Source organism: Leopardus geoffroyi, chromosome D1 (genome assembly GCF_018350155.1).
Source record: "Leopardus geoffroyi isolate Oge1 chromosome D1, O.geoffroyi_Oge1_pat1.0, whole genome shotgun sequence".
In the NCBI taxonomy this organism is placed as follows: Eukaryota; Metazoa; Chordata; class Mammalia; order Carnivora; family Felidae; genus Leopardus; species Leopardus geoffroyi.
The window spans coordinates 114716328-114740005 of record NC_059329.1 but is presented as its reverse complement, the minus strand read 5'-3'; the positions used below and the strand labels follow the sequence as shown (position 1 = coordinate 114740005).

The 23678-nt window shown below is 60.1% G+C and overlaps 1 protein-coding gene across 16 annotated transcripts in view; it reads left to right on the top strand.

The window, feature by feature from the left end:
* The first annotated feature begins 16849 nt into the window (after positions 1-16849).
* BRSK2 (BR serine/threonine kinase 2) overlaps positions 16850-23678 on the top strand; it is a 62163-nt gene continuing 55334 nt past the window's right edge. For 12 of the 16 annotated variants that reach the window (XR_006714375.1, XR_006714372.1, XR_006714373.1 and 9 more), the window contains exon 1: positions 16851-17277. Coding sequence is in view for 12 of the 16 variants with exons in the window: in XM_045486370.1 (XP_045342326.1) it covers positions 17184-17277 (94 nt within the window). In the remaining 4 variants the exon portion in view is untranslated. Of the gene's footprint in view, positions 17278-23678 lie in introns of all 16 variants that reach the window. The other 4 variants (XM_045486369.1, XM_045486361.1, XM_045486359.1 and 1 more) reach the window with 1 other exon arrangement.

The following is a 23678-nucleotide window of genomic DNA, read 5'->3' as shown; positions in this document are numbered from 1 at the left end:
AGAAAAACGCGTGATGATCTAAGTGGAGAAGTAGACAAATCCACATTTGTTATTGGAAATCTTAACCCACTTCCCAGGGAGACGATAAAACAAGGGAAAAAAAATCCATACCTCTATAGGAGACGCGAATCCCGTGATAAAACAGACTGGTTCCCAGGAGCGATGCTGCTGGAACTCCCGCCTTCCCACGTGTAAACATCTGGAGGGACACAATCGTGTTCTGGTCCACGAAGCAAACGTGAACCGCTGAAAACGGTTGGCGCTGCGAAGGGTGTGCTCTCGAGGACGTCACCAGGGAACACCTGCACGTCTGGAAATCGGGAAGCGTGCCTGCCCCGTCGCCTGGCGTGGGGCCCGCTCGTCCCCACCGACCGCCTTGCCTTCGGGTCTGCTGGGTTCTTGCTCACCTGCCTGCGGGACTCCGGATTCCACCCGTGCCCTTCCAGGGTGTGCCTTCCAGTCTAACTGGGGACCGACTGCCCGCCCAGTGACCTCCCTACCGCCGGCAGGTGGGTCTCGGCGCCCCCCAGGCCCCCTCGTCGTGCTCCTCAGGTCCCCCCCTCACACCCCCATCCCCTGTGAACTGGGGACGACTCTGCCCGCCTCGCAGGGCGGCTTCAAGAGTGAAATAACGTCAGCAAGAGTGTTTTATGAAACCGGGAGCTCTGTTCGTGTACAAGGCCTCATTCTGAGGCCCTGCAGAGTGCGATGCAAGCAGGCGATGTGCCCCAGAGTCTCAGGATCTGCACCCGCGTCAGGAGGGCGGCAGGGACACCTAAAGTCAACCCGATGGCATGACATGATTGCAAGGTAAACCACACAGGTGCACGCAGGGGGAGCGTTCGGTGAGCAAGAGAGTGCTGGCAGGCAGAGGAGAGGCAGGGTCACCGAGGAAGGCTTTGCATGACCCACTCACCTTCCTGCAACCACGTCCTCTGATTCCATTCGTCGGCTGGGACCCCAACACCCGCTCGGGCTCAGCTGTGCCCGGGCCCCAGGGCTGGTCCTTTGGGGGGAGGTGGCATCTGGCAGCTAGGGGCCCCTGGCCACAGCCAATGACCCGGTCCCCTGTCAGGCTAGCCGCTGATCCCGGGGCCCCACTGGATAGATGCAAGTCTCCGGGAAGCACAAGGGGCCCGCGCCCAGCGGGAGTGTCTGGGAGGGCTTCCGGGAGGAGAGAGGCCGACACCCTGTTAGCAGCCCAGTGGAAGTCTCCCTGAGCGACTTCCTGGTCAGCAGAGTGAGAGGCCCCAGGGCCACAGTCAACAGCAGCCACAGCCAAGGGGCTCCTGGGGCAGGAGGCTTGGAGGCCCTTCCGGTGCTGCTCCCTCTGGGCCTAGAGGGAAGGAGGCAGGCCTGGCGGGGCCGAGGCTTCGGGGTGCTGCGTGCCTGGGGGCCTCTGAATGATCCGGCAGGGAAAAGGGTCATGTTCGGGCCTGGCAGCTGGAGGCAGCCACAGGGAAGGGGACGGCAGATCAAGGCTGGCTGGAGGTTGATGCTGGCTAACGCATCCTGTACTCCGGTCCCTGTTCTTCCCCGAGCCCAGCAGGCTGCATTGAGGTGGAGGCTCTCCCCGCCCCCTGGGTCTGCAGGGACTTCTAAGTGGCCCATGAAGCCAAGGTGTAAAAGGCGTAAAAGTCCTCCTGGGGGTCGGCCTTCCCCTGAAGGCCCTGGGAAAGGCCTGCGGGACCACGGTGGGGGTGGCGCAGAGAGGCATGGGGGCCGGCCCTCTCACAACAGTGAGGTGGGTGTGACGGTGGTCCTGGAGAAGGCGGGACCCGGGTGGGCTTGGCTGCTCAGCGGGCGGTGGCCTTCCAAGGCCCCTCACGCTGACCCCCGCAGAACCGCGCCCAGAGAGGCGAGCGTCCCGAGAAGGCCCCAGGGCTTCGTCTTCAGCAGACCTCTGAGCCAGACCACCGGGCACCGTCCACGGGACAGGCCCAGGAAGGGCGCTCCGCCAGGCCCCTGATGCGATCCCGCCTGGCTGCTTACTGAACACGCCCTCCCCGTCCAACAGTCCCTGTGACCCTGCACCGGGGGCTGCGGCCACCACCCTCACTCACGGACAGCAGAGGCCAGGAGAGGGAAGGGGCCCTGCCCTCCCGGAGGGGAAGCAGGATCTGAACCTAGCCGGGCCGAACCCTGACCTGGGGAGGCTAACCGCTGGACCGTCCCATCTGGACCATCACAGGGAGCCTCCTGTCCTCCGTAGAGCCAGGGAGCTGGGGGGTCTGCCCCAGGGTGTCAGGAGCCAGGGGAGCTCAGAGCCTCGGCCAAAGAGGAGACCCCCGCCACGTGGGCAGCCGACGCCGGCAGCCGGATTTCATTCCACCAGCGGGCAGTCCTGCCCGGTCTCTCCTTGTTTCTAATCCGCTCAGAGGGACTTGAAAGCTCGGGTCTGTTCACCCCCAGCCCTCCCGTTTCCTTCTTACCCCCAGCTTGTTTGCTCCTTGTGTAAAACCAAGCAGGGCACGTGCGGCGTCATCGCAGTCCGTGGGGCCCGGCCGCCGGGAGTCTAGGTCGGGCCAGGTTCAGTCACCGACCCTGGTTGTGCAGCCGCGACTCTAACACGGGTGCTGCTGGGTCCCGATTCCCGAGACTGGCCTCCAGACTGGCTGCCTGCAGCCCGGGAGCCCGGAGGCCGGAGGCAGCACAGACAGATGCAGTTTCTGTCTGTGGACGCTGGGCTCCGGGGGGGGGGGGGGGGGTTGGTCCTCTGGCTGGGCCTCGTCCCTGTGTCCCCCCACTGGACCTGAAGCGTGGAGGGGGAGCACCTCTGCAGCTCTGTCTCCACCCGCCCTCCTGCTGCCTCAATGTCCCTCCAGGCCCCAGAGCCCCAGGACACAGGCTGAAAGCCCACAAGGTTGCGGCCCAGCCCAGCGATCTGGCGTCCTGCCTGCTCCCCGCACGATCCCCGCCTACTTGGCCCCACCTGCACACACCTCTTACGCAGGGTGGGGGGGGGGCTCCCCAACCTGCTCACCGCGTTGCTGGGCAGATTGTAGGACACATTTGAATTTCAGATAAACAATGACTATTTTTTCCAGCATAAATATGCCCTAAATATTGCATAGGACACACTTATACTAAAAAAGATGTTCATTGCTTATCTGAAATTCAAATTCAACTGCACATTCCTTGTTTCTATTCACTAAATCCAGCCACAGACTTGCCCCATGTGCTACGCTGTCCGCCCTCAGCATCCTCGGACACAGGCTGAGCCCAAACCGTGCCCTGAGTCCCTCTCCTAGGGCGGCAGCCCCTGCCAGCCTCCACCCTCCCCCTGCCTCAGGGCCCTGGGGGGCCGTCCCGGTCTGGACAGATCCTCCCGCCTGACCTCAGCCCTCAGGCAGCAGCCTCCACCCGCCAGGCAGGTCCGTCTTAGGTCCTCCTGGGGCCCACATAGAGAGGTCCTCCTGGGGCCCAGAAAGCTCCCGGCTTCACAGAAGGGGCAGGCTCCCCCGGGCGCCGCAGGGGAGGGCCCTGGTGGTGGCGAGAGTAGGGGTGACACGGGGCCCCAGGCTGGCCCACGCCTCTGCACTCCTGTCCCCATGCACAGGCTCACGACACCAGCTCCAGTGGGCTGGCCGCTGCCCCCGGGCCACAGAGGCCCAGCAGGGCCGGGTGCAGGGTGCACGGGACGGTTAACCCTGGTGGTGACTGCTCTGACTCCGGCTCTTGGTGTCTGACTGCTGACAGCTTTTTGGGCCCCCCACACCCACCCCTGGGGAGCTGAGGAGAAGTGCTTTCTCCTCAAGCCCTGTGCCCTGCCCCCTGGGCTCACACAGTGGCCACCCATGAGCACAAGGACGGCCATCCCACCCCTCCCCCATGCCATCAGTCCCAGCGTGAGCCACGTTTTCGGCAGGGGTCGCGGGCCTCCCTCCCTCCCACCGGCAACTCGGTCATCTGCGGAACCGCCTCAGCCTTACCCAGGGCACTCCGTCAGCGGAACGCGCTTGGTGCCACAGCCTCTGAGCATCGTGAAGGAGATGCTCTCGTGTCCTCGTGTGTGGACATCCGGGCCTTGGGTCCCGGTCAGAGGCAACAAGGGCCCGAAGCCCGGGGTTGGGGTTGGGGCGAGGGGCGCACGCGGCTGGGCGTGGGTTTCCCCTGGCACTCCTCCCGGGGCGTACAGAGGAGTAGGAGAGGCCGTGGAGCCTTCAGCCCCGCGTTAGTCGGCACGACAAACACCCCAAACCGGCCGTGTCTGCGCAACGAGCATGTGCGGACCAGTGGAGCCACTGCGGGCTCTCTGGGGTCAGTGTGCTCCCTGTGTCTCCTCTGGGGAGCCCTTCAGAGATGGGGCTGGGACCCACATGCCACCCCTTGTGGCCACACCCACATGCCCAAGTCACACGGCCAAGTGGCCTTGGCGCCCGCGCCAGCGAAAGGGACCCGCTCTGTGCCAGGGTGGAGGGCAGGCCTGGGGTCAGGAACTGGTCCCCCAAACTGGGCCCAGGCCTGCATCGTGGACGGGCCACGACCTGTCCCAGGAGCCTGGGTGCTCTCGGAACCCATCTAACATCAGCATATCCAGACCAGGGGCCGTGTGAGGGAGGGCAGCGGGGAGAGCATGGGTGGGGGCAGGCATAACAAGACACCACAGCCCAGGGGCTCGTGCAATGGACATTCACTGTCCCCTGTCCTGAAGGCCGGAGCCCGAGGTCCAGGCGTGGGCAGGGCCGGGTCCCCCCGAGGCCTCTCTCCTTGTGTGTGGACGGCTGTCCTCTTCCAGTGTCCTCACGGGGTCGTCCCTCTGCCCGTGTCTGTGTCCTGATTTCGGCTTCTTGTAAGGACCCCGCTCACAAGGGATCGGGACACATCCCGGTGACTTTGTATCATCTCAGTCACCTCTGGAAAGGCCCCATTACCAATTATGGTCACATTCTGAGGTACTGGGGTTTAGCTTCAACATATACATTTGGGGCACACAATCCAGGCCGTAGTGAGGAAGTGACACACAGGGCCCGGTTCCCATCCCCCAGGCATGATCATCACATGACCTGGCCTGACAAGACCAAGGGAACCGCCCGGAGTACCCTTGAAGTCAGGTGCCTCAGCAGAGGCCTTGCTCTGGCTGGCCCTGCTGCTGGGGCAGAAGTCCTGCCTCGACCCCCCCACCCCCACCCCAGGTCAGCCCCCCAGACCGCACTGCTCACCTGGACTGTGAGTACGTCCCTCTGTTCCTTCCTACCCCAGCCATTTGTTCCTTCCCAGAGGGCCAGGCGGTAAAGAGAAAGGCCAGCGCCTTCCTTAGGAGCCAGTGGTTGGAGGGGAGATAAATCAGTAGAACAGGAACCGACAGAGACACAGCCAGTCTGGGGGGAGCCTGGAACTGGGTCCTGCTGGAATCTTCCGGAGAGGTGCTGTGGACCGGGGCCCAGTACAGGAGAGGCCAGGAGACCGGGAGACAGAGGCCCCACGAAGCCCGCGTGAGCAGGCCAGCGGCAGAAAGGGGGCCATGAAGACTGAGAAGGGGTGCAGACGAGGAGAAAGGGTGAGCCCCAGAGCTGGGGGCACAGAGCCGCGGGAGCCACAGGGCTCGTGGGGGTAAGGGGACCACAGGAGCCACGAGGCCACAGAAGCAGGGAAGCTCCAAGCTTGGAGAATGCCGAGTGGGATCAAGGCTGCCCCGAGGTGTACCAAGTGCAGGAGGAGCTGGTGCCCTCGGCCTGGCCCTGAGGTTGGGCTGGGGCTGAACGTTCCAGGGAGGGAGCAGGTCTTCCGCCGCCCTCCTGGGGCTGCCACACGTGGCCCGCGTGACCAGACCTGAGGGACGGGGAATCCTCGGGAGGAGAGCAGGGCCAGCGGGGGTGTCTTCTCTGTGCCGGTGCGCCCGTGGCGCCCTCTCCCTTTCGGGATGGGTCCCTCCCAGGACCGGCTGCCGGCAGCCCTCGGTAGCCTTGACCAGTCGCGTCCCGGCCGCCGAATTGCGGCCACCCGGCGTGACACGTGCCCAAGAACGCGGTCTCTGCGACTTTCCGTGGGTCTTCACCGGCGGACCCAGCTATAAAAGGTCACCTTCGGGTGACCAGGAAGCATTCCAAATTCGAACCCCTGAGACACCCCCACAGGACTCCTCCAGGGAGCACCGGCCTTCGCTGTTCATGCAGCTCCAGCCCCGAGCTCAAGCCCTCCTCCTGGGCCTTGGGGAGGGGCCTGGGGCCCCCAGATTAGGGCTGTCCGGGGCGGTGGGATGAGACTAAAGTTTCTCTGGTGAGCACATATGAGTGTGTGTGAATGGGCGTGAGCGGGAGTTTGTGGGCCTGTGTGAGCACCTGTGAATGTGGATGCGTGTGAGTGTGAGTGTGTGTGAGTGCATGTGGGCACGTGTGAGTGTGTGAGCACGTGTGGGCGTGTGATGGGGCGGAGCCAACATGACACCAATCAGATAGCCCAGACACCAGCCATGGACAGCCTCACCCCCTCATCCCCTCACCCATGACTCAGGAAATGGGTCAGGTCAAGACCGAGTGACCCATCCTCGCGTTGAAGGGGCCCCGGAAAGAAACAAGGGAAAAATCGCTTATTAAACACCAATGTCATGGGAATCACTTCCGTTGCATCAGTGCAAACCCGCGGGCTGGTCACGTGTGGAGAAGTGATTTGCGGGCTTACCCTGTGATGAAACAGGCAGTTTCCGAGAAGTGTAGACTCAATCCACGGAGTTATAGTAAGTTTAATTATTCACATTCCACGTAATTACGAGATATTTTTCTTCTGCTCACATCTGAGGAAAGCTCTCTGCCTGCCCTTTGGAGACATGTGACCCGCTTCTGGGGGTGAGCGAATGCCTGATGGACTTCTAATTCTGAAGAAACAAATAACAGTGATGACAATAATAATAAAAACAAATTGAAAACATAAATACACGGTCTGGTTACCAGGCGCCGAGCCCCGGCACCTGGAGGTGGGGCTGGGGCGCGGGGCGTCCTCCCTTGGACGCGCCGGGGCCTCTCCAGGGCCTCTCCAGCCATCGTCATCCATTGAGTAAGTGCGCAGACAGCCATCCCGAGACACATGGAATATGAGGCCACAATTCATCGGGGTATAAGGGTCCTTATCTCTTGATACGGCCGCTATCAATCAGCCGGGGAGACCCCCTTGGTGAGCTCTGTGCTCGAGCGCTCCCGGCGCGGTTTCTTTCTGCACTGGCTCTTTGCAGCTCGAGCTCCCGCGGGGAAGAAAACACGCACCCCCATCCCCCGCAGGTGCAGCCCTGCTCCGCAGCATTCACCCCCGAAGTGTAATCGAAAGCCTGGCCTGCCTCGTCCTTCCTCCTCCTCCTTGGCGGGAGGAGGGGGTGTGGGACTGCGCTGCCCCCGGAGGAACCAGATTAATGCTCCAAAAATATCCGGCCAGTGCCCGGAGAGCCGACTGGGAAACAATGCCCTCCTTCCACCCCTGTCCCCAGCGCCAGCCGGCTGCCTGTGCCGTTCCCAGCACCTCCCTCGGAAGTCACGGAGTGGGGAAAGAACAAAAAACCCCGCTTTTAAGAATATGACCCTCGTCTTCTTTTCCAGCCTGTTTTTAAATTTTTAATTGCAGCTAAAAATATACACAAGATTTACCATCTTAAGCGTTTTTAAGGGTGCTGTTCGCTAGTGTTAGGTACATTCACGTTGTCCCGTAGCCAATCTCTAGCACCCTGGGGGCTCCTACCTCCCCATTTCTTATTCAAATGCCAGTTGAAATACACAGGTGCCTTTGCCCTCCCATGACGCCTAAGGGGCCTGGGAGCAAGGCCACGCCTAGGCCCTCTATCTTGACCTGGCAGGTAGGAGGCTCTACACCCACCCACTGATGTGCACACTACCCCCCCTCCCCGAGCTGGCAGGACCTCAGAGCCTCCTGGGGTCCCAGGCCAGCCCACCCCACCTCTGAGTGACTGGAAGTCTTTCTGTGACCTGAGACCAGATCCCCGCCTCTTGGTCTCTTGGTCTTGGGCTCACCCATCTTTCCCCAGGCCAGCCCTCACTGGTCAGAGGCAGGCACAGACTCCCGAACTTGCCTTGCTTCACCGTCTCCCTCTTCAGCTCTTTCTCTTGTGCCTGAAGAGGGGGAAGGAGCCACAGCCTCAGTGTCTGCGGCGGGAGGCTGGAAAGGGGTCTGCGGAGGAGCCATCATCCTTGGGCTGCAGGGGCTTGGTCTCTCCCCCAGCAGGCAGCAGTAGCAGGGACATTGTTACTGGGACCCTCGGGCCAGTCAGCTCCGAGAGCCGGGAGTCCATTCCACAGAGCCACTGGGCACCGGCATGTCCCGGCACGGCGCAGCCGGGAGGCGCCTGGGGCCCAAGGGATGACCTGTGTCCCAGCACCTGCTCCAAGCCCTACACTCCCTCCCCCACCCTGAGCTGAGTGGATGGAGTCGTGACCCCCAAGGAGTGGTGACCTTTGCAGCCAGGAAGAAAGTAGAACTCGCTCTCAGGTTTTCCTCCAAGGCGAGTTGGGGGTGGGGGTGACACAAGTGGCAGCGCTTGGTGGCTCTCAAAGGTTTTATTTCAACAACTAGTGAGGATGCCAGACACCGCCCCTCCCCCTGCCCCACCACCAGCCCTTGTGCCCTGGATGGGCTTGGTCAAGGATCTCTTGTGGCAAGTGACCCACCTAGTTAAGCCCAGCGAAAGTGGAAAATGACCTCAAGGACACAGGACAAGAGGTCTCCTGGGCCAGAGGTCAGGCCTGGGGTACTGTCTTTATCCCTATCCGCTCATACGTCTCCCAGCCCAGCCCTCTCCTCCTCCCTGTTCTTTTTGTTAAAATTTTATTTAAATTTATTTTTGTTATCTTTTTTAATGTTTGTTTTTGAGAGAGAGAGAGAGCGAGTGCATGCATGCTAGAGGGGGAGGGTCCAAGAGAGAGGGAGACAGAGGGTCCAAAGCAGGCTCTGGACCCATGCAGAGCCCGATGCAGGGCTTGAACCCATGAACTGTGAGATCACGACCTGAGCTGAAGTTAGACCATCAACTGACTGAGCCCTCCCAGGCACCCCTATTTTTATTTTATTTTATTTTATTTTATTTTATTTTATTTTATTTATTTTTAAAAAATTTTTTTTTTCAACGTTTATTTATTTTTGGGACAGAGAGAGACAGAGCATGAACGGGGGAGGGGCAGAGAGAGAGGGAGACACAGAATCGGAAACAGGCTCCAGGCTCTGAGCCATCAGCCCAGAGCCTGACGCGGGGCTCGAACTCCCGGACCGCGAGATCGTGACCTGGCTGAAGTCGGACGCTTAACCGACTGCGCCACCCAGGCGCCCCTATTTTATTTTTTTTAATGTAGGCTCCACACCCAACATGGTGCTTGAACTCACATCCCTGAGATCAAGAGTTGCACTCTCCACCAACCGAGCCAGCCAGACGCCCCTCCCTCTCTGTTGTAATCTGACTTTGCCATCATCTCAGGGCCCCTGGGGCTGCCCCACCCTCACACTCCCAGGCTTCCGTGTCCTCAGGTCAAGTGGGCAGCACTGCCTGGTCATTAGTGTGGGTACTAGACCAATACTATAGGTGTCCTTACAAGAAGAGATGTGGACACAGTCATGCATGAGAGAGGGCACCCTGGTGACACAGGACCCATGGAAGGCATGAGCAGAGGAGGAATGAGATCTCACTTACATTCTCAGAGGGTCCCTTGTGTGCTGTATTTACCCCATAAGGGGCAAGGGTAAAGCCAAAGACCCCCAAGGACTCTGAAGCATGAATATACATGTTCACCAGCACATCAGATAACTTGGGGAGATGGGCGAAGTCCTAGAGAGACACAAACCATCAAAGCTAACTCTAGAAGAAGCAGAAAGCCTGGATAGACCTACAACAAGTAAAGAGATTGAATCCGTAATTTAAAAACTTCCCATGAAGGGACGCCTGGGTGGCACAGTCGGTTAAGCGTCCGACTTCAGCCAGGTCACGATCTCGCGGTCCGTGAGTTCGAGCCCCGCGTCAGGCTCTGGGCTGATGGCTCAGAGCCTGGAGCCTGTTTCCGATTCTGTGTCTCTCTCTCTCTCTGCCCCTCCCCCGTTCATGCTCTGTCTCTCTCTGTCCCAAAAATAAATAAACGCTGAAAAAAAAAAATTTAAAAACTTCCCATGAGGACAAACCCTTGGCCTGATGGCTTCTCTGGTAAATTGTACCCAATGCTAATGAAGAATTCACACCAGTCCTTCATGAACTACTCCAAGAAGAGGAGGGAGCACTTCCCCACTCGTTCTGTGTGGCTAGAACAACCCTGATACCAAACGAGACAAAGACATTACAAGTAAACTGCACACCAGTATACCCTATGAATATAGACACAAAAATCCCCAACAAAATATTAGCAGACTGAATCTAGGAGCATATAAAAGAAGAATTATAGACCATGACCAAGTGGTGTGTAACCCAGCAATGCAAGACTGGTTTGGTGTTTGAAAATCGGTTAATATAATACAGCATATCAATAGCTTAAAAAAAAAGTGCCACATTGTCATCTCAATAGATGTGGAACGAGCATTTGACAAAATCCAACCCCCTATCATGATCGGAAAAAGACAAAACAAAACATTTGACAAACTGGGGATAGAAGTGAACTTCTTCCACCTAATAAAGGGCATTTACAAAAAACACTGCAGCTAACATCACGCTTAATAGTGAAAGACTGGATATGCTCCTTATGACATCAGGAACAAGAAAAGGATGTGTGGCCTTGCTGATTTTATCCAACGTTGTATTGGAGATTCTGGACAGGATAATAAGGCAAGAAAAAGAAATAGAGACATCCAGATGGCGGCGGAGGGAGAAGCAAAACTACATTTGCAGGTGGCATGAGCTTGAATACAGAAAACCTGAGGACTCTACTAAAAACTATCAGAATGAGTGAGGTTGGCAAACGTGCAGGATGCAGTGCAAACATTTGTGTTTCTATACACTAGCAAGAGTGACCTGAAAATGAAATTAAGAAAGTAATTATAGGTGTGCCTGGGTGGCTCAGTTGGTTAAGCGTCCTACTTCAGCTCAGGTCATGATCTCACGGTCTGTGAGTTAGAGCCCCACGTGTGGCTCTATGCTGTCAGGTCAGAGCCTGGAGCCGTCTTCGGATACTGTCTCCCTCGTTCTCTGCCTCTCCCCCACTCACGCTCTGTCTCTCAAAATATGAATAAACGTTAAAAATAATTTAAAAAAAAGAAAGTACAATAGGAAGGAATAAATTTAACAGGTCTGTTCAATCTGTATTCTGGAAGCTACAAAGCATTGCAGACCTAAGTAATGAGGAGACAGACCATGTTCATGAACAGGAGGCTTGATACTGCTGTACAGAGATACTCCTCTTTTGTTTCTCTGTCCTGACTACTCTCAACAAAGGGGAGATTATAAACTGGGCAGAGGCCTCTCATGTCCAGGACTGCACCATTCCATTCCAGAGTGGCATGTGTGGGTCAGACGTGGCCCTCATCCAAGATAAGCCACTGGGGGCAGGAAGAGGAAGGGAGGACAGCAGAGAGGCTGGGTGGCCAGCAGGAGGACCCAGAGCCATTCTCCTTGGAGACACTAAGAACGAGAGGGGCAGAGGAAGGTGGGAGGCCAGGGGCTCCTTCTCCCTCCCCCAAGACCCAGAGGCAGAGCAGAAGTTGAGGGATAGGTGGAGTCTGGCCAGATGTGGGCCAGGTGGCCTAGTATACCCCTGAGGGAACTAGGGGTTTATGCATAGGATGGAGGGATAGCTAGGGTGGTCCGTGAGCAGGAGAGGAAGACTGAGAGGCAAGACAGACAGTTCCTAAGGTGATTGGGGTCAGAGAGGATCCTCATGTCCTTAAATGATGCTAGGAAAAGAAGGCCGCTGTCCTTCCCTTCTGGACACACCGCCCCTGGCAAATGGGCATGGGAGGCCCATTTCCCTGTGGGTGAAGGGGTGGGGAGAGGGGCTAGGAGGCACCTTTGTGCCCTGAGAATGCCAATAACAGACAGGTAGCTGCCCACCTGTCAGGTCAGCTGCCCATCCGAATGACTGTAACTTCTCCCCATGAGGATGCTCGAGGTGCCCTGCCCCCCCACCCCTGGCTTCAGGGCCCTGCTCCAGACTTTAGCCTTATAACCACAGTCTTGCCTTTTCTGTAACGTCGTACGAATGAAATCAGAGGATATGTTACCAGAGTCTTTCCCAAGGCAGGATGTCCCTGAGATCCGCCCATACAGTGCTTCCCTCTTTATCGTAGCAATGCACTGCTCATCCAGCGGTGGCCCACTGAAGGACATTTGGGGCACTTCGGACTTCTGGCGATTACAGATAAAGCTGCTGTAAACACTGGTGTCCAACCCTTGTGTGGACGAAGTTTTCGTTTTCTCGGGAAAATACCCATGCATAGAACTGTTGGATTGTGTGCCAAGTGTGTGTTGGATTTTGAGACATGGCCAAGCTGGTTTCCAAAGCGGCCAGACCATTTCTCATCCCCCATCAGCCACATCCAAGGGTTCCAGGTGCTCTGAGTTCCCGCCACGGGTGGTGTTGTCTGTGTTCTGAATGTCAGCCCTTACTTAACGGGCGTACAGTGGGCCCCAATGTAGTTTTACCGTTCCTGTATCGGGTGACTAATCCCTTTCTCATGTGCTTATGTGCCATCCGTGCGTCTTCTTGGGTGAAGTGTTTTGTCCAATCTTTCAATCCTGTTTGTATCTTAGCGACTAGTAAGCTCTGTATACTAGACACAAATCTTCTCCTAGAGAGAAGTTTCGAAAATATTTCCTCCCAATCTGTGGCTTTTCATTTTCTTTACAGAAGCAGCACAAAGGTTTTTAATTTTGATGGGGTCCAACTGTTATTTAAACATTGATCGGCTTGGTGCTTTTTGCATCTTATCTAAGAAATCTTTGCTTAACCCGAGGACACAAAGATTTTCTCCTGTGTTTTCTTCTTGAATTTTTATAGTTACAGCTCTTCTGTTTAGGTCTGTGGACTGTTTCTACTTAGTGCTTGTTAATATCAGCCAGTTAATCTAGTCAATATTTGTAGATGGTGTGAGGTAAGGGTTGAGGCTCCTTATCTGCATATGGATGTTTATTTAAGCACCTTTTTTTGAAAAGATTATCATTTCTTCATTGGACTACCTTTGCTCCTTTGTTGAAAGCCCACTGGCACGAACATCATTATTGATTTCTGGACTCTAGTGTTGTATTTTGATTTATAGGTCTATCTTTAAGCCAACAACATTCTGTTTTGACTGATGCAGCTTTACAGTGAGACTTGAAATCAGGTAGAGTGAATCTCCCAACTTTATTGTTCTTCAACACTGTTTGGGATTTCCTTGGTCTTTTATATTACTTTTTGCATTTTAGGGTCAGCTTATTAATTTCTAAAATTAAATAAATAAATAAATAAATAAATAAATAAATAAAGTCACTATGGTTTTGCTTGAAATTGCATTGAAAATATAGTTCAATTTGGGGAGAATTGATATCTTTTTAAATATTTATTTATTTTTGAAAGAGAGAAAGACAGCACGAGTGGGGGAAGAACAGAGAGAGAGGGAGACACAGAACCAGAAGCGGGCTCCAGGCTCTGAGCTGTCAGCATAGAACCTGACCGTGGGACTCGAGCTCACAAACTGTGAGATCATGACCTGAGCTGAAGTGGGACGCTCAACCAACTGAGCCACCCAGGTGCCCCAATAATTGATATCTTTTTTTAAAAAAAGTTTTAATGTCTATTCATTTTTGAGAGACAGAGAGTGAGTGGGGGAGGGGCTGAGAGAGAGGGAGACACAGAATCCGAAGCAGGATCCAGGCTCCAAGCTGTCAGCACAGAGCCTGATGTGGGGCTTGAATCCACAGAACGAGAGATGGTGACCTGAGCTAAAGTTGGATGCTTAACCGACTGAGCCATCCAGGGGCCCTGAGATTTGATATCTTAACAAGTCTTAGAATGAGCCATGCCAATAAGCATGGCATGACTCCATTTATTCAGGTCTTTTTTAGTCTCTCGGTGGTATTTTATAGTTTCCTGCGTGCATATTTCACACACATTTTGTTAAATTTACCTCTAAGTATCCCAAGGTCTTGATTCTGTTTGTGGGTGGTATTGTTTTTATAACTTCAATGTCTAATTGTCCATTGTTAGGATACAGAAATAGAATTTTTATATATAGGTCTTGTATCTTGTGATTTCACCAAACTCACTTGTTAGTTCTGGTAGCATTTTGTAGCTTAGGGCTTTCTACAGACAATAATGTCATCTGCGAATTGAGATAGCTTTAATTTTTCCTTTCCGATCATGTAAGAGCAGAAACACAGGTGTTCGTTTGTTTGTTTTTTGGTTTGTTTTCTTCATCCTACTCCGTTGGCCAAGCCCCTCCAGTTCAAGATATAGTGCAGGGACCCACTCCTGCCTCATCCCAACTGTCTTCCACCATCCAGGGAGAAGCCACTGGGGGGGCTTTGCAGATTCCCTTTCTTTATCAGATTGAAAGAATCTCTTCTGGTCCTAGTTTTCCAAGATTTTTATTTTTGAAATCATAGATCAGTATTCAATTTTGTCAAATGCTTTTTTTTTTTTAATATACACCTATTGAAATGATTGTATGGTTTTTCTATTCGACTGCTAGCATGGTGAGAACATCAGTCAATTCTGAAATGTTAAAGTCACTTTACATTCCTGGAATCTGCCCCGCTTGGTCATAGGCTTTCTTCTTTACCTACGTTGTTGAAATTGGTTTGCTAATATTCTGTTAAGGAGTTTTGTGTCTGGGCTCCTGAGGGATATTGGGCTTGGATCTTCTTTCCTTGCCTTATTCTTGTCTGGACCTGGTAGGGTTATGGTGGTCTCCTGGAAGCGGCTGGAAGGGCCCTGGAAGTGCTTATGCAGTATCTGTGTTATTTCTGACTTGAGTGTCTGGTGTACTGCTCCAGCCAGGCCTCCCACCGGCACTGAGGCCAGCACTGGACTGGGCTAACAGAAGCCTGACCGTGGGGGGTCGTGCTCTTGACCCCCACGACCACGGGGAGATGAGGTGTTCTGCCATGGAAGTGTTGAGTGTGAGAACTTGTACAACAGACGCAAGGAGAGGTTCAGGAGGGACCTGGCCCCACGGCCTGGAGCTGGGGTGAGGCTGGCAACTCAGGAACAGGCTGAGGCAGTCACCTGGAGGACATGGAGGGGCAAGGAAAGGGGTCCCCCACGGAGCCCTGAGAGATGTCGATGTGAGGGGGCCCCACAGAGAAGACTGAGAAATGGCCACAGAGGGGAGACCCCAGGAGCCAAGGGATGGGGTGGCAACGCAAAGTGGGAGTCTGGAAAGCCAGGAGCGCCCAGATGAGAGCTTTCAACAGGGCCGGGTGCTACTGGGGTTACACGGACGATGGGTCCTGACAAGTCCTGCAGGCTGGGGGTCCAGGTGACTGTGGTGGCAGCACTCCGGCGCAGGGGGTTGTGCAGGCAGCCGCTGGCCCTTGTTCGGGCACCTGTGCCTACGGGGGCCTCACCCATCACGCTCCCTTGATTGCTCTGCCTCCAGCTGGCCACTGGGTAACTTCAGTGCAAGGTCCCAGATGCTCCTTACATCCAGCCAGCCCCCGATCCCAGGCCTGGAGCGGAGCCTCTGGCCGTGTGTTCATCGCGGGGACCCCTACACGGGCAGGGCCCAGTCTAGGGCCGCCTCCCACCCCGGGAGGGGGGCTGGAAGGATCTGGAAGTTTGCAGTTCACACAGCCCTCCCCCCCCAAGGGTGGGCAGGAGCAGCGGACGGTCCTGATGGGAGTGAGGGCAGCTGGCGGTGAACAGCGGGAAGCGCGCAGCACAAACCCTTGCAGGTGTGCGGCGCCTGGGCACCGGCGGCTATGAGGCCGCGGGACCCGGCACACGCGGGGTTCTGGGCTCCCCGCCCCCGGCCCTCGCCTCCCCGCCCCCACCGTCTGCAGCGCTGGCGTCTTCCTGCGGAGCAACAGGGGCCCCGCACGTGTGGCGACCTCTGCAGCCGCCTCTCCCGAGCCGTCGGGGCCTGCGCGCCCGGCTCCAGCCGCCGACCCGACGGAAGCCCGTCCGCTCAAAGGCCCGAGAGCCGCCTCCGGAGGGAGGCCGCTGCTGTGTGACCTTGGGTGAGTTCCTTGACCCCGCTGTGCTGGTCATCGTGGACACCCGGGAAAACCGAGCGGAGCAGGGCGTCCCGGAGACCTCGCAAGGTCTCCGCCCGGCCGGCCACTCGCCTCCGCGGCGCCGCCCCGCCCGGGGCAGGGGAGGGGGCGAGAAAGTCCTTCCGACCGCGGTGGTCGCGGCCAGCAGGGACGGCGCGGGTGGGCCGGGAGTGGCCGCAGGCCGTGCGCTGCCCCCTGCCCGGGCGGCCCCGCCGCAGCAGCGTCCCGGGATGAGCCTCCACCGCCGCTAGCGGGGCTGCGGGCGCGCGGGGGCCGGGGAGGGGTCCGGGCCGGGCGAGGGCTGGGGCGGAGGGCTGGAGACGCCCAGGCAGCCGGCGCGGCCCCGCCCCCGGGACCCGGACCCCGCCCCGGCCCCGGCTCCGCCCCGCCCCGCCCCGCCCCGCCCCGCCTCGCCTCGCCTCCCCTCGCTTCGCCTCGCCTCGCCTCGCCTCACAGAGTAGGGCTCCAAGGAGAGCTCTCAGTAGCCGGGCGGGCAGAAAGGCGGAGCTACAGGCTAGGGCGTCAATGATTGGCTAATGCTAATGATTGGCGGCCATAGCAGCCACTCGCCGCCACCGCTGCAGCCCTATGCGCTCGTTCGGGCTCGGCTCGGCTCGGCCGCTAAGCTCGGCTCGGCTCGGCTCGACCCGGCCGTTCGGCTCAGCTCGGCTCGGCTCGGCTCGGCTCGGCCTCTCGGCTCGGCTCGGCTCGGCTCGGCCCGGCGGCTCGGCTCGGCTGGGCTGCGCGGCCACGGACTGACGGACGGGCGTGCGCGGGGGGCGCAGGGCGCGGGGCGCGGGCCTCGGCGGCGGCGGCGGCGGCGGCGGCGGCGGAAGCCTGGTGCCCCCGCCCGCCTGGTCCTCTCTGAGAGCAGAGGCAGCGCCGCGGGCGCGGGGGGCGGCGGCGCGGGGAGGCGCGGGGGGCGCGGAGCGAGCGCGGCCCGCCCGGGCGCCGCCGACCCGGCCCAGCGCACGGACGCGCGGACGGACGGACGGTCGGACGGACGCGGACGGACGCGGCCCCTCCCTGCCGCCGCCGCCCGCCCGGGGCTCCCACCTCGCCGGCGCCGGGCCCGGGAGCGATGACATCGACGGGGAAGGACGGCGGCGGGGCGCAGCACGCGCAGTATGTGGGGCCCTATCGGCTGGAGAAGACGCTGGGCAAGGGGCAGACAGGTGCGTGCTGGGCCGGGCCCGGGGACCCGCGGGACAAGGGGTGCGGGGAGACCAGGGGTGCGGGGGGGGGGGCGGGAACACCGAGGGGGCCCGGGGACACGGGGGTGGGGAGTCTGGGGACCCGGACACGGTGGGGGGGGGCAGAGGACGGGGGACACCGATGGAGAACGGGGGCCTGAGGGACCAGGGCGCCGAGGGGACAGGGGGTTTCGGGGAGACCAGGCGTCCGGGGGGAGCGGGAGTACCGAGGGGCCCAGGAACACGGTTGGAGGGGGTACCAGGGGACCAGGGACACCGAAGGGGACTGGGGACATGGATGCGGGCCGGGCGCTGGGGAGGACCAGGGGCGCTGGGGCGCCGGGGCGCACAGGCCGGCCGCCGAGAAGGCCGTGCTGACTGTGCGCCGATCGGGCGGGCGGACGGGGGGGGGGGGGGGTGGCGGCGGAAGGAGGTCGTCCCGAGCGGGGAGCCGTAGGCCCGGCCCGTGGCTCTGGCCGGCGGCCGCGAACAATGGGCGCCCGGGCACCGGGTCCCGCCGCGGAGCCCGTAGGCCGCGCCGCTGCGGTCGGCCGGGCGCGGCCCAAGGACACGCGGCGCGGACGGGGGCGCACGGGCCGGGCCGGGCCGGGCCGGGCCAGCGCCCCTCGGCTCCGGCTGCAGGTGCGCGGCCCCGGCCGCATTGTGCGCCGGAGCGACCGGGCCCATTGTGCCGCGGGAGGAGGGGGCCGAGCGGGCGCCCATCTGCCGTCTGCCGCGGCCGCGCTAATAGGCGTGCTGCCCGAGCAGCTGCGCCCCGAGCCGCGCGCCCCCGGCCGCGACCCCCAACTCCCGGCGGCAGGCAGGGAGGCGGCCCTACGGCGTCCTGCGGGCCCACCGGGCCACCTTGGCCAGGCTGGGACCTTCCTCCACGGTGGGACTGGGAGAGTACCGAGGCGGCCGTGAGGGCTGGACAGCGCCTTTCTCGCTCCTCCTAGCCTCTGTTCCGAATGTCTGCCACACTGCGCTCTCCCATGGGAGGGAGAGGGAGGCTGGTGCTGGACCCTTTGCCCGATCCCAGGCCATGGATCCCCAAACCCCAGTCTGTGGGAGGAGGGGGCTTCTTGGCCGGTCCTGGCTGGCTTTCTGGTGATCAGGCTAGGTCCTAGCCCAGCGGCCATGGTCTCATCCAGCTGGCCAGGCGTTCACAGAGTCGCTTTGTGGGAGGCTGGGCTCAGCCATTTTCTTTCTTCTCCCAGGATGGGCCTCTCCTGGCAGCCCAGAGGTCCGATTGGCACTGACTGCTTCTCCCTGTCTCTGGGAAGTTCCTGGGACCTAGGGCCGGTAGGGGGGAGGAGGAAGGGAAGACGAGGGTGCAGCAGTGCTGATCCCACTCCGCTGGTGCACGGCGGGGGTGGGGTGGGGGGACAGGAGGGAGCTGCTCCCGCCAGGGAGACTGCATGCAGGCCCTTCCCAAGCCCCTCTGGGCGGCACGGAGGAGGAGCCAAGAGGTGGTGTTAGGGAGGAAAGTGGGCCAGGCCCTGGGCTCTCCCAGGAGGGCAGTGGTTGTGATGTAACTAAGGCAGAGCGTGTATGAAGGGACCCGGGGGGGGGGGGGGGGGAGGGAAGCTGCCCCCCCCCCCACTGTGGGTAGACAGCCGCTGTGCCAACCGATGTGGCCCCGAGGGATCCCCGGCAGTAGGGCAGCGCTGTTGGGAGTGGGGGTGGTGTGGCCTGGGTTCAAGGTGGGAGACAGCCGGTGTCCCTCTGAGTTCAAAATAAGCATGTTTCCTGCAAGGAACCACTGGAGTTGGTGAAATCCTCAGTGGGGGAGGGGCCTGGGGCAGCACAACGTGAGAGCACTGAAATAATCTAATTATTGCACCTGTAAAATGTGATTATAAGGAAACATCATCGTGTGAGTGGTGACAGCGGTGAATTCTACGTGTGCTGCGCTCGCCGGTCGCCACGGGTGGGGGCCGGTCTCCGTACTCCTCACCGAGTTACAGTGTTGTACAGTTCATTACGGGACGTTTCCACCGTAATTAACAGTAACGAATACAAAAGGATAAGCCGCGCGCGTGTGTCAACACCGCGTTGCCATGTGATGTTTAGGAAACAGCTGCAAGTGGGACACAAAGCAGCGGGCCTTCTCCTCGGGTCCCTCTCCCCTCTGAGGGGAGTGGGCTCTCCCTGTGGCTGAGGCCCCCTCCCCAGGGATCTGTTGATCCTGCGTTCCTTGTGGCTTCGTCCAGGGCCCTGGGAGTGCCTGCTTCCCAGGAGGGCTGTCTCCCTGTCCCTTTTGCGGAAGGGTTGTCTGGACTTCGGTGGACGTGGGGCCCCGGGGGTGTGGGTGCACTGGGCCTGGCCACTCGGTTTGCTGGCTGGTCTTGGGCATCAAGTGCCAAGGGAGTTGCAGTTTCCCAGGCCTGTCCTTTTGCCCGGGAGATAAACGTCTGACCTTATCCGGGGTAGGCTTGCTGCCAAGAGACCTCAGTGGAAGACTGTGTGACCGAAGCTTCCGAGCGCTGCCTCCGTCCCCGGACTGCCTGTGCCCGGGTCCTCCCCGGTCCTCACGTGCGCTCTGCCTGGGGCCCTGGAAAGGGAGGGAGTCACCCAGGTGGCGGCGAGCTTCGTGCTGCCCACCCGTTGCGGGTACCCCGGCCGGCAGCCCCGAGCCAGGGGACCTGCTGCTCCGCCTCCAGATGCGGGAGTCGGGGGGACACTGCCGGCTGCCGAGCGCAGGTGTGGGCAGACTGCCCCTCTGCCTGGCTGGACGCCCCTCTGGTGGCTGGTGGGATCCCGCTTGTCCCTTCTGTAGCATCTTTTCGGTGGTTCTGTCTCGCTTGTGTGCTCTTGGCTCAGCAAGCGGGTTCTGTCACTTGTGTGGGCGTTAGACCTCTGCCTCCAGGCAGCATGGGTGTGACTGAGAGGTCATCTTCCTTCTGCCAGGGCATCTCCCCTACATGGCTGTCCTCGGTGTCCTGGGGTCGCCTGTGGAGGCTGCCCTGGGGAGGCGTCGTGTTCTCCGGTGGACGGGTGGGTCTTCGGCACCTACCCACCCTCCGGTGGGGGGCAGCTGTCCCTGTGCAGGCCGGAGTCCGCTGCCGAGGCTCTGTCTGACTCAGCCCTGATCCAGGAAAGGCTTCTTCAGCTGGGGAGCGGGGGGCACCTCCAGAGGGTCCAGGTGGGGCCCGAGCAGGTCCGGGGGGGGTGTGTATTGTGTAAGCCATGTGGCCCCCTGGCCTTCACCCTTCCAGCCCCACCAGGAAATGGAGCAGGGCAGGGATGCCCAAACTAGAGCATAGCAGGTGTCGATGGGGTTCAGCTCCCATAAGCCAGGAGGACCCTGTGGGAGGAGGAGGAAGGTGGTGGGCTCTCAGAGCTGGGCCCACAGTAGGATGTGGAGCCTGCCCTCAGGGACCCTTTGGTAGGTGGGAGCTGAGGACAAGGTGGCAGGGGCGGGGCTTTCAGATGATGGCCAGGGCAGCTCACAAGAGAAGACTCGGGTGAGGCAGCTGCCCACAGCTCACCTGGCTGGGCTTGAAGGCTGGAGCGTGGGCCAGGGGGAAGGATCTAGACTGCCACGCTGAGGGCACTGGGGTGTCCCCTTCAGGGTCTCCGGGGACCTTTAGGAGAATTCGTGTGGGGTGCTGGTCAGGCAGGCTGAGGAGAAGTCCTGGGGTGGGGGAAGCCAGTGAAGATGAGACTGAGGGAGGGAGGGAGAGACACAGGTGAGCTGGGAGAAGAGACAGGTGAAGGAGAGAGTCTGATAGACCTGGGGGTGGGTGGCCATGGCCCAGGGCAGAGCAGATGGGGGAGCAGAGCCAGAGGCAGGAGTCAGGGAAGGTGCCTTCGACCTGAAGGGCACAGTTGATTTTGGAAAGCTGTGTAGAAGAAGGCAGCTTGAGAGCCAGAGAGGCTGCAGGTCATGGGCCCTGCACACGGGGCTGGGGGGTGGGGCATTGGCTGGAGTGGGCCCTGGGGTGCTTTAGGGGGCTGAGGCCGGGAGAAGGGGCGTGGCCACGGCCACAAAGGTGGACAGGGCAGGGAGTGCGGTCAGCCTCCGCTGGCCATGTGTGGACCACCTGTTGTGTCTGAAGGTCTCCCCCTAGCCCCGTGAGCCTCCGCCCTCTGTGCAGCAGGCACGGTGCAGTCCGTCTGTCCGTAAGTGAGGAAGCCGGCTCAGAACTCAGTGCTTTGGCCAAGGGGAGCAGTTCCAGTCTGCTCAAGGCACAGGCTCGGTTTAAAAGTTCAGAGTAGCAGGACCCTGTTCTCAGATGGTCATGGACAGAGCTTGTGGGGAGCCCCCCCCCCCCGACGCCTGTCTCCCCTGGCCCCTCGGGAGCTGTTGGAGAGGCCTGTGCAGTGTCGGTCGGTGTCCCGCCCATGACTGAGTGGGACAGATAGCACTCCAGCCCACCTTCCACAGTGCAGGCTCTCTGCCAGGAAGCCCCCCGCCTGGACCGAAGGGCTGTCCCTGGGTGGGCTGTCCCCGTGGAGGGAGGGCAGCTCGGCATGGAGGTTTCTGGGGTGGACGAGTCCTGGGGTGGGCAGAGGCCATGTGCCCAGGGTGCAGAGATGTCTCTAGGACCGTCTGGGAATGGGGTGCCCCCAGCTGCACGTGCAGAGGCTGGCTCTCACTTCCTCTAAGATGCTTGGACAGCATTGCCCACAGCCCCAAGGAGGGGCTCTGTTTCTAACGGATCCTCACAGAAGGCTGTAGGGGTGACAGCTGCCCAGGACTGGGTTTGGGCAAGAGAAGCCGTGGGGTGAGGGGCTCCAGGTCCTGCCCCATTCCCAGCCTGCCTGAAGGTGGCCAGGGCCATCCGGATCCTCTCTGGTTGCTGACAGGCTTGACCACGCTTGGTGAAGCATGCGTGTTGGACGGGGCCTCCAGGGCTGGCTGGCTGTGCCCCCCCCCCCCGCCCCCACCGCCCCGCGGCCCCTCCCCGACTCACCTCCTCAAGGACTGTGTGGGGCCAGCAAGTGGGTTGCTGCAGGAAGCCAGCACTGGCCTGGGCCCCGCCCGGGGGCACGTTTCTCTGGCTGTTTCCTGTCCTGGTTTACCCAGGTGTTGTGGGATGACCTCAGGGCCTGAATGTGCACCGTCCGTATCCTCTGCCTGAGCATAAGCCCTGCTCTGTGCTTGGCACCTTCAGTGTTTCTGGAGCAGATGGGTCCTTCCGGCGTCAGAGGCTGGACGCTGTGGGTGGCGCCTTGGCCATGCTGCCTGTCTGCGGACACCACGGAGCGTCTGTGACTGGTGTTGACACGACGCAGTCAGGGCACCTTCGTGGTTACCTGGTGCTCTGGCTTGGAGAACACCTGTGCCTTCAAAGCCACTGGACTCAGAGCGGGTTTCTGGGGGGACCTTGGGAGGGTAAGGCTGCTTTGAGATCAGTGCCCCAGCCAGGTGGCAATGCCAGGGGTGGGGGGAGGAGCCATCTGACCGCTGTGGCCACCCTGCCTTTGCCCACTGGGGTGTGGGTGTGCCTGGGGCTCCCCGGACCCCAGAGCTCCCTCCTGCCCGTGCCCACCTCCGGTGGACGGCGTCCTTGTGGCCGGGGAGTGCTTGTGCTTTCTGGAGGCCTGTCGCCACACAGTGAGTGCGGGGGCCACACGCATCTCAGAGAGAAGCTTGCTGCCTGCCCGTGGCCCCATGTGCTCCCCACGTTGGCTGGTCCCTCCAGCCGTGCAGGGTGGGGCCCACCGGCCTTCATGGCCACCTTGGAACTTAACGGGGTGGTCTTGTGCTGGAGGCACACAGCAGGGGCAGCATGGACTCTGGCGCTTAGTAGCTGGTGGCTTTTGAGCCCCAGCCTCCACCCCCCAGAGCAGGGTTTCCTGCGGCTTTTGTGAAGCTCATGCTGGGAATGATGTCAGTTGGGGGGGGGGGGCACATCTGTTGTGGGCAGTGTCTGGTGGCAGGACAGCGGGTCCACATCTGTCAGGTCCCATCCAGGGTCTCAGGGGATGGGGGAACCCCCCCCCCCCCGCCCCCAGGTTCCTCTGGACTCTGCAGGAAGTGGGGAGAGCTGGTGTCTCCTACAGCCGCTCTCTGTTGGAGCCATTCTGGGTGCCTGGCCAGGTCAGCCCCGGGCCTGAGATGGGCCTCCACGAGCGTGGCCTGGAGCCCCGGGTCCTGGCCGAGGACGGCCGAGCTGCCCGCGCCCTGCCTGAGGCCTTGTCCCAGCCGTGCCGGCTGGCCGAGCGGGACTGCCGCGGGCACTGGACAGGATGGAGGCTGGGCTGGGACAGAGGCTGCAGGGACAAAGCGGGGATTGTGTCGGGCCCCACCCTGAGAGGTGGCCCCGGCCTTGCTCTGCAGTCTCTGAGGGGCCAGTGTTCTGGAGCTGGGCAGCAGCGCCCCGCCTCAGCCCCCAGAGCAGTGCTCCCAGAGGCCCCAGGGCTTAAGGGAGCAG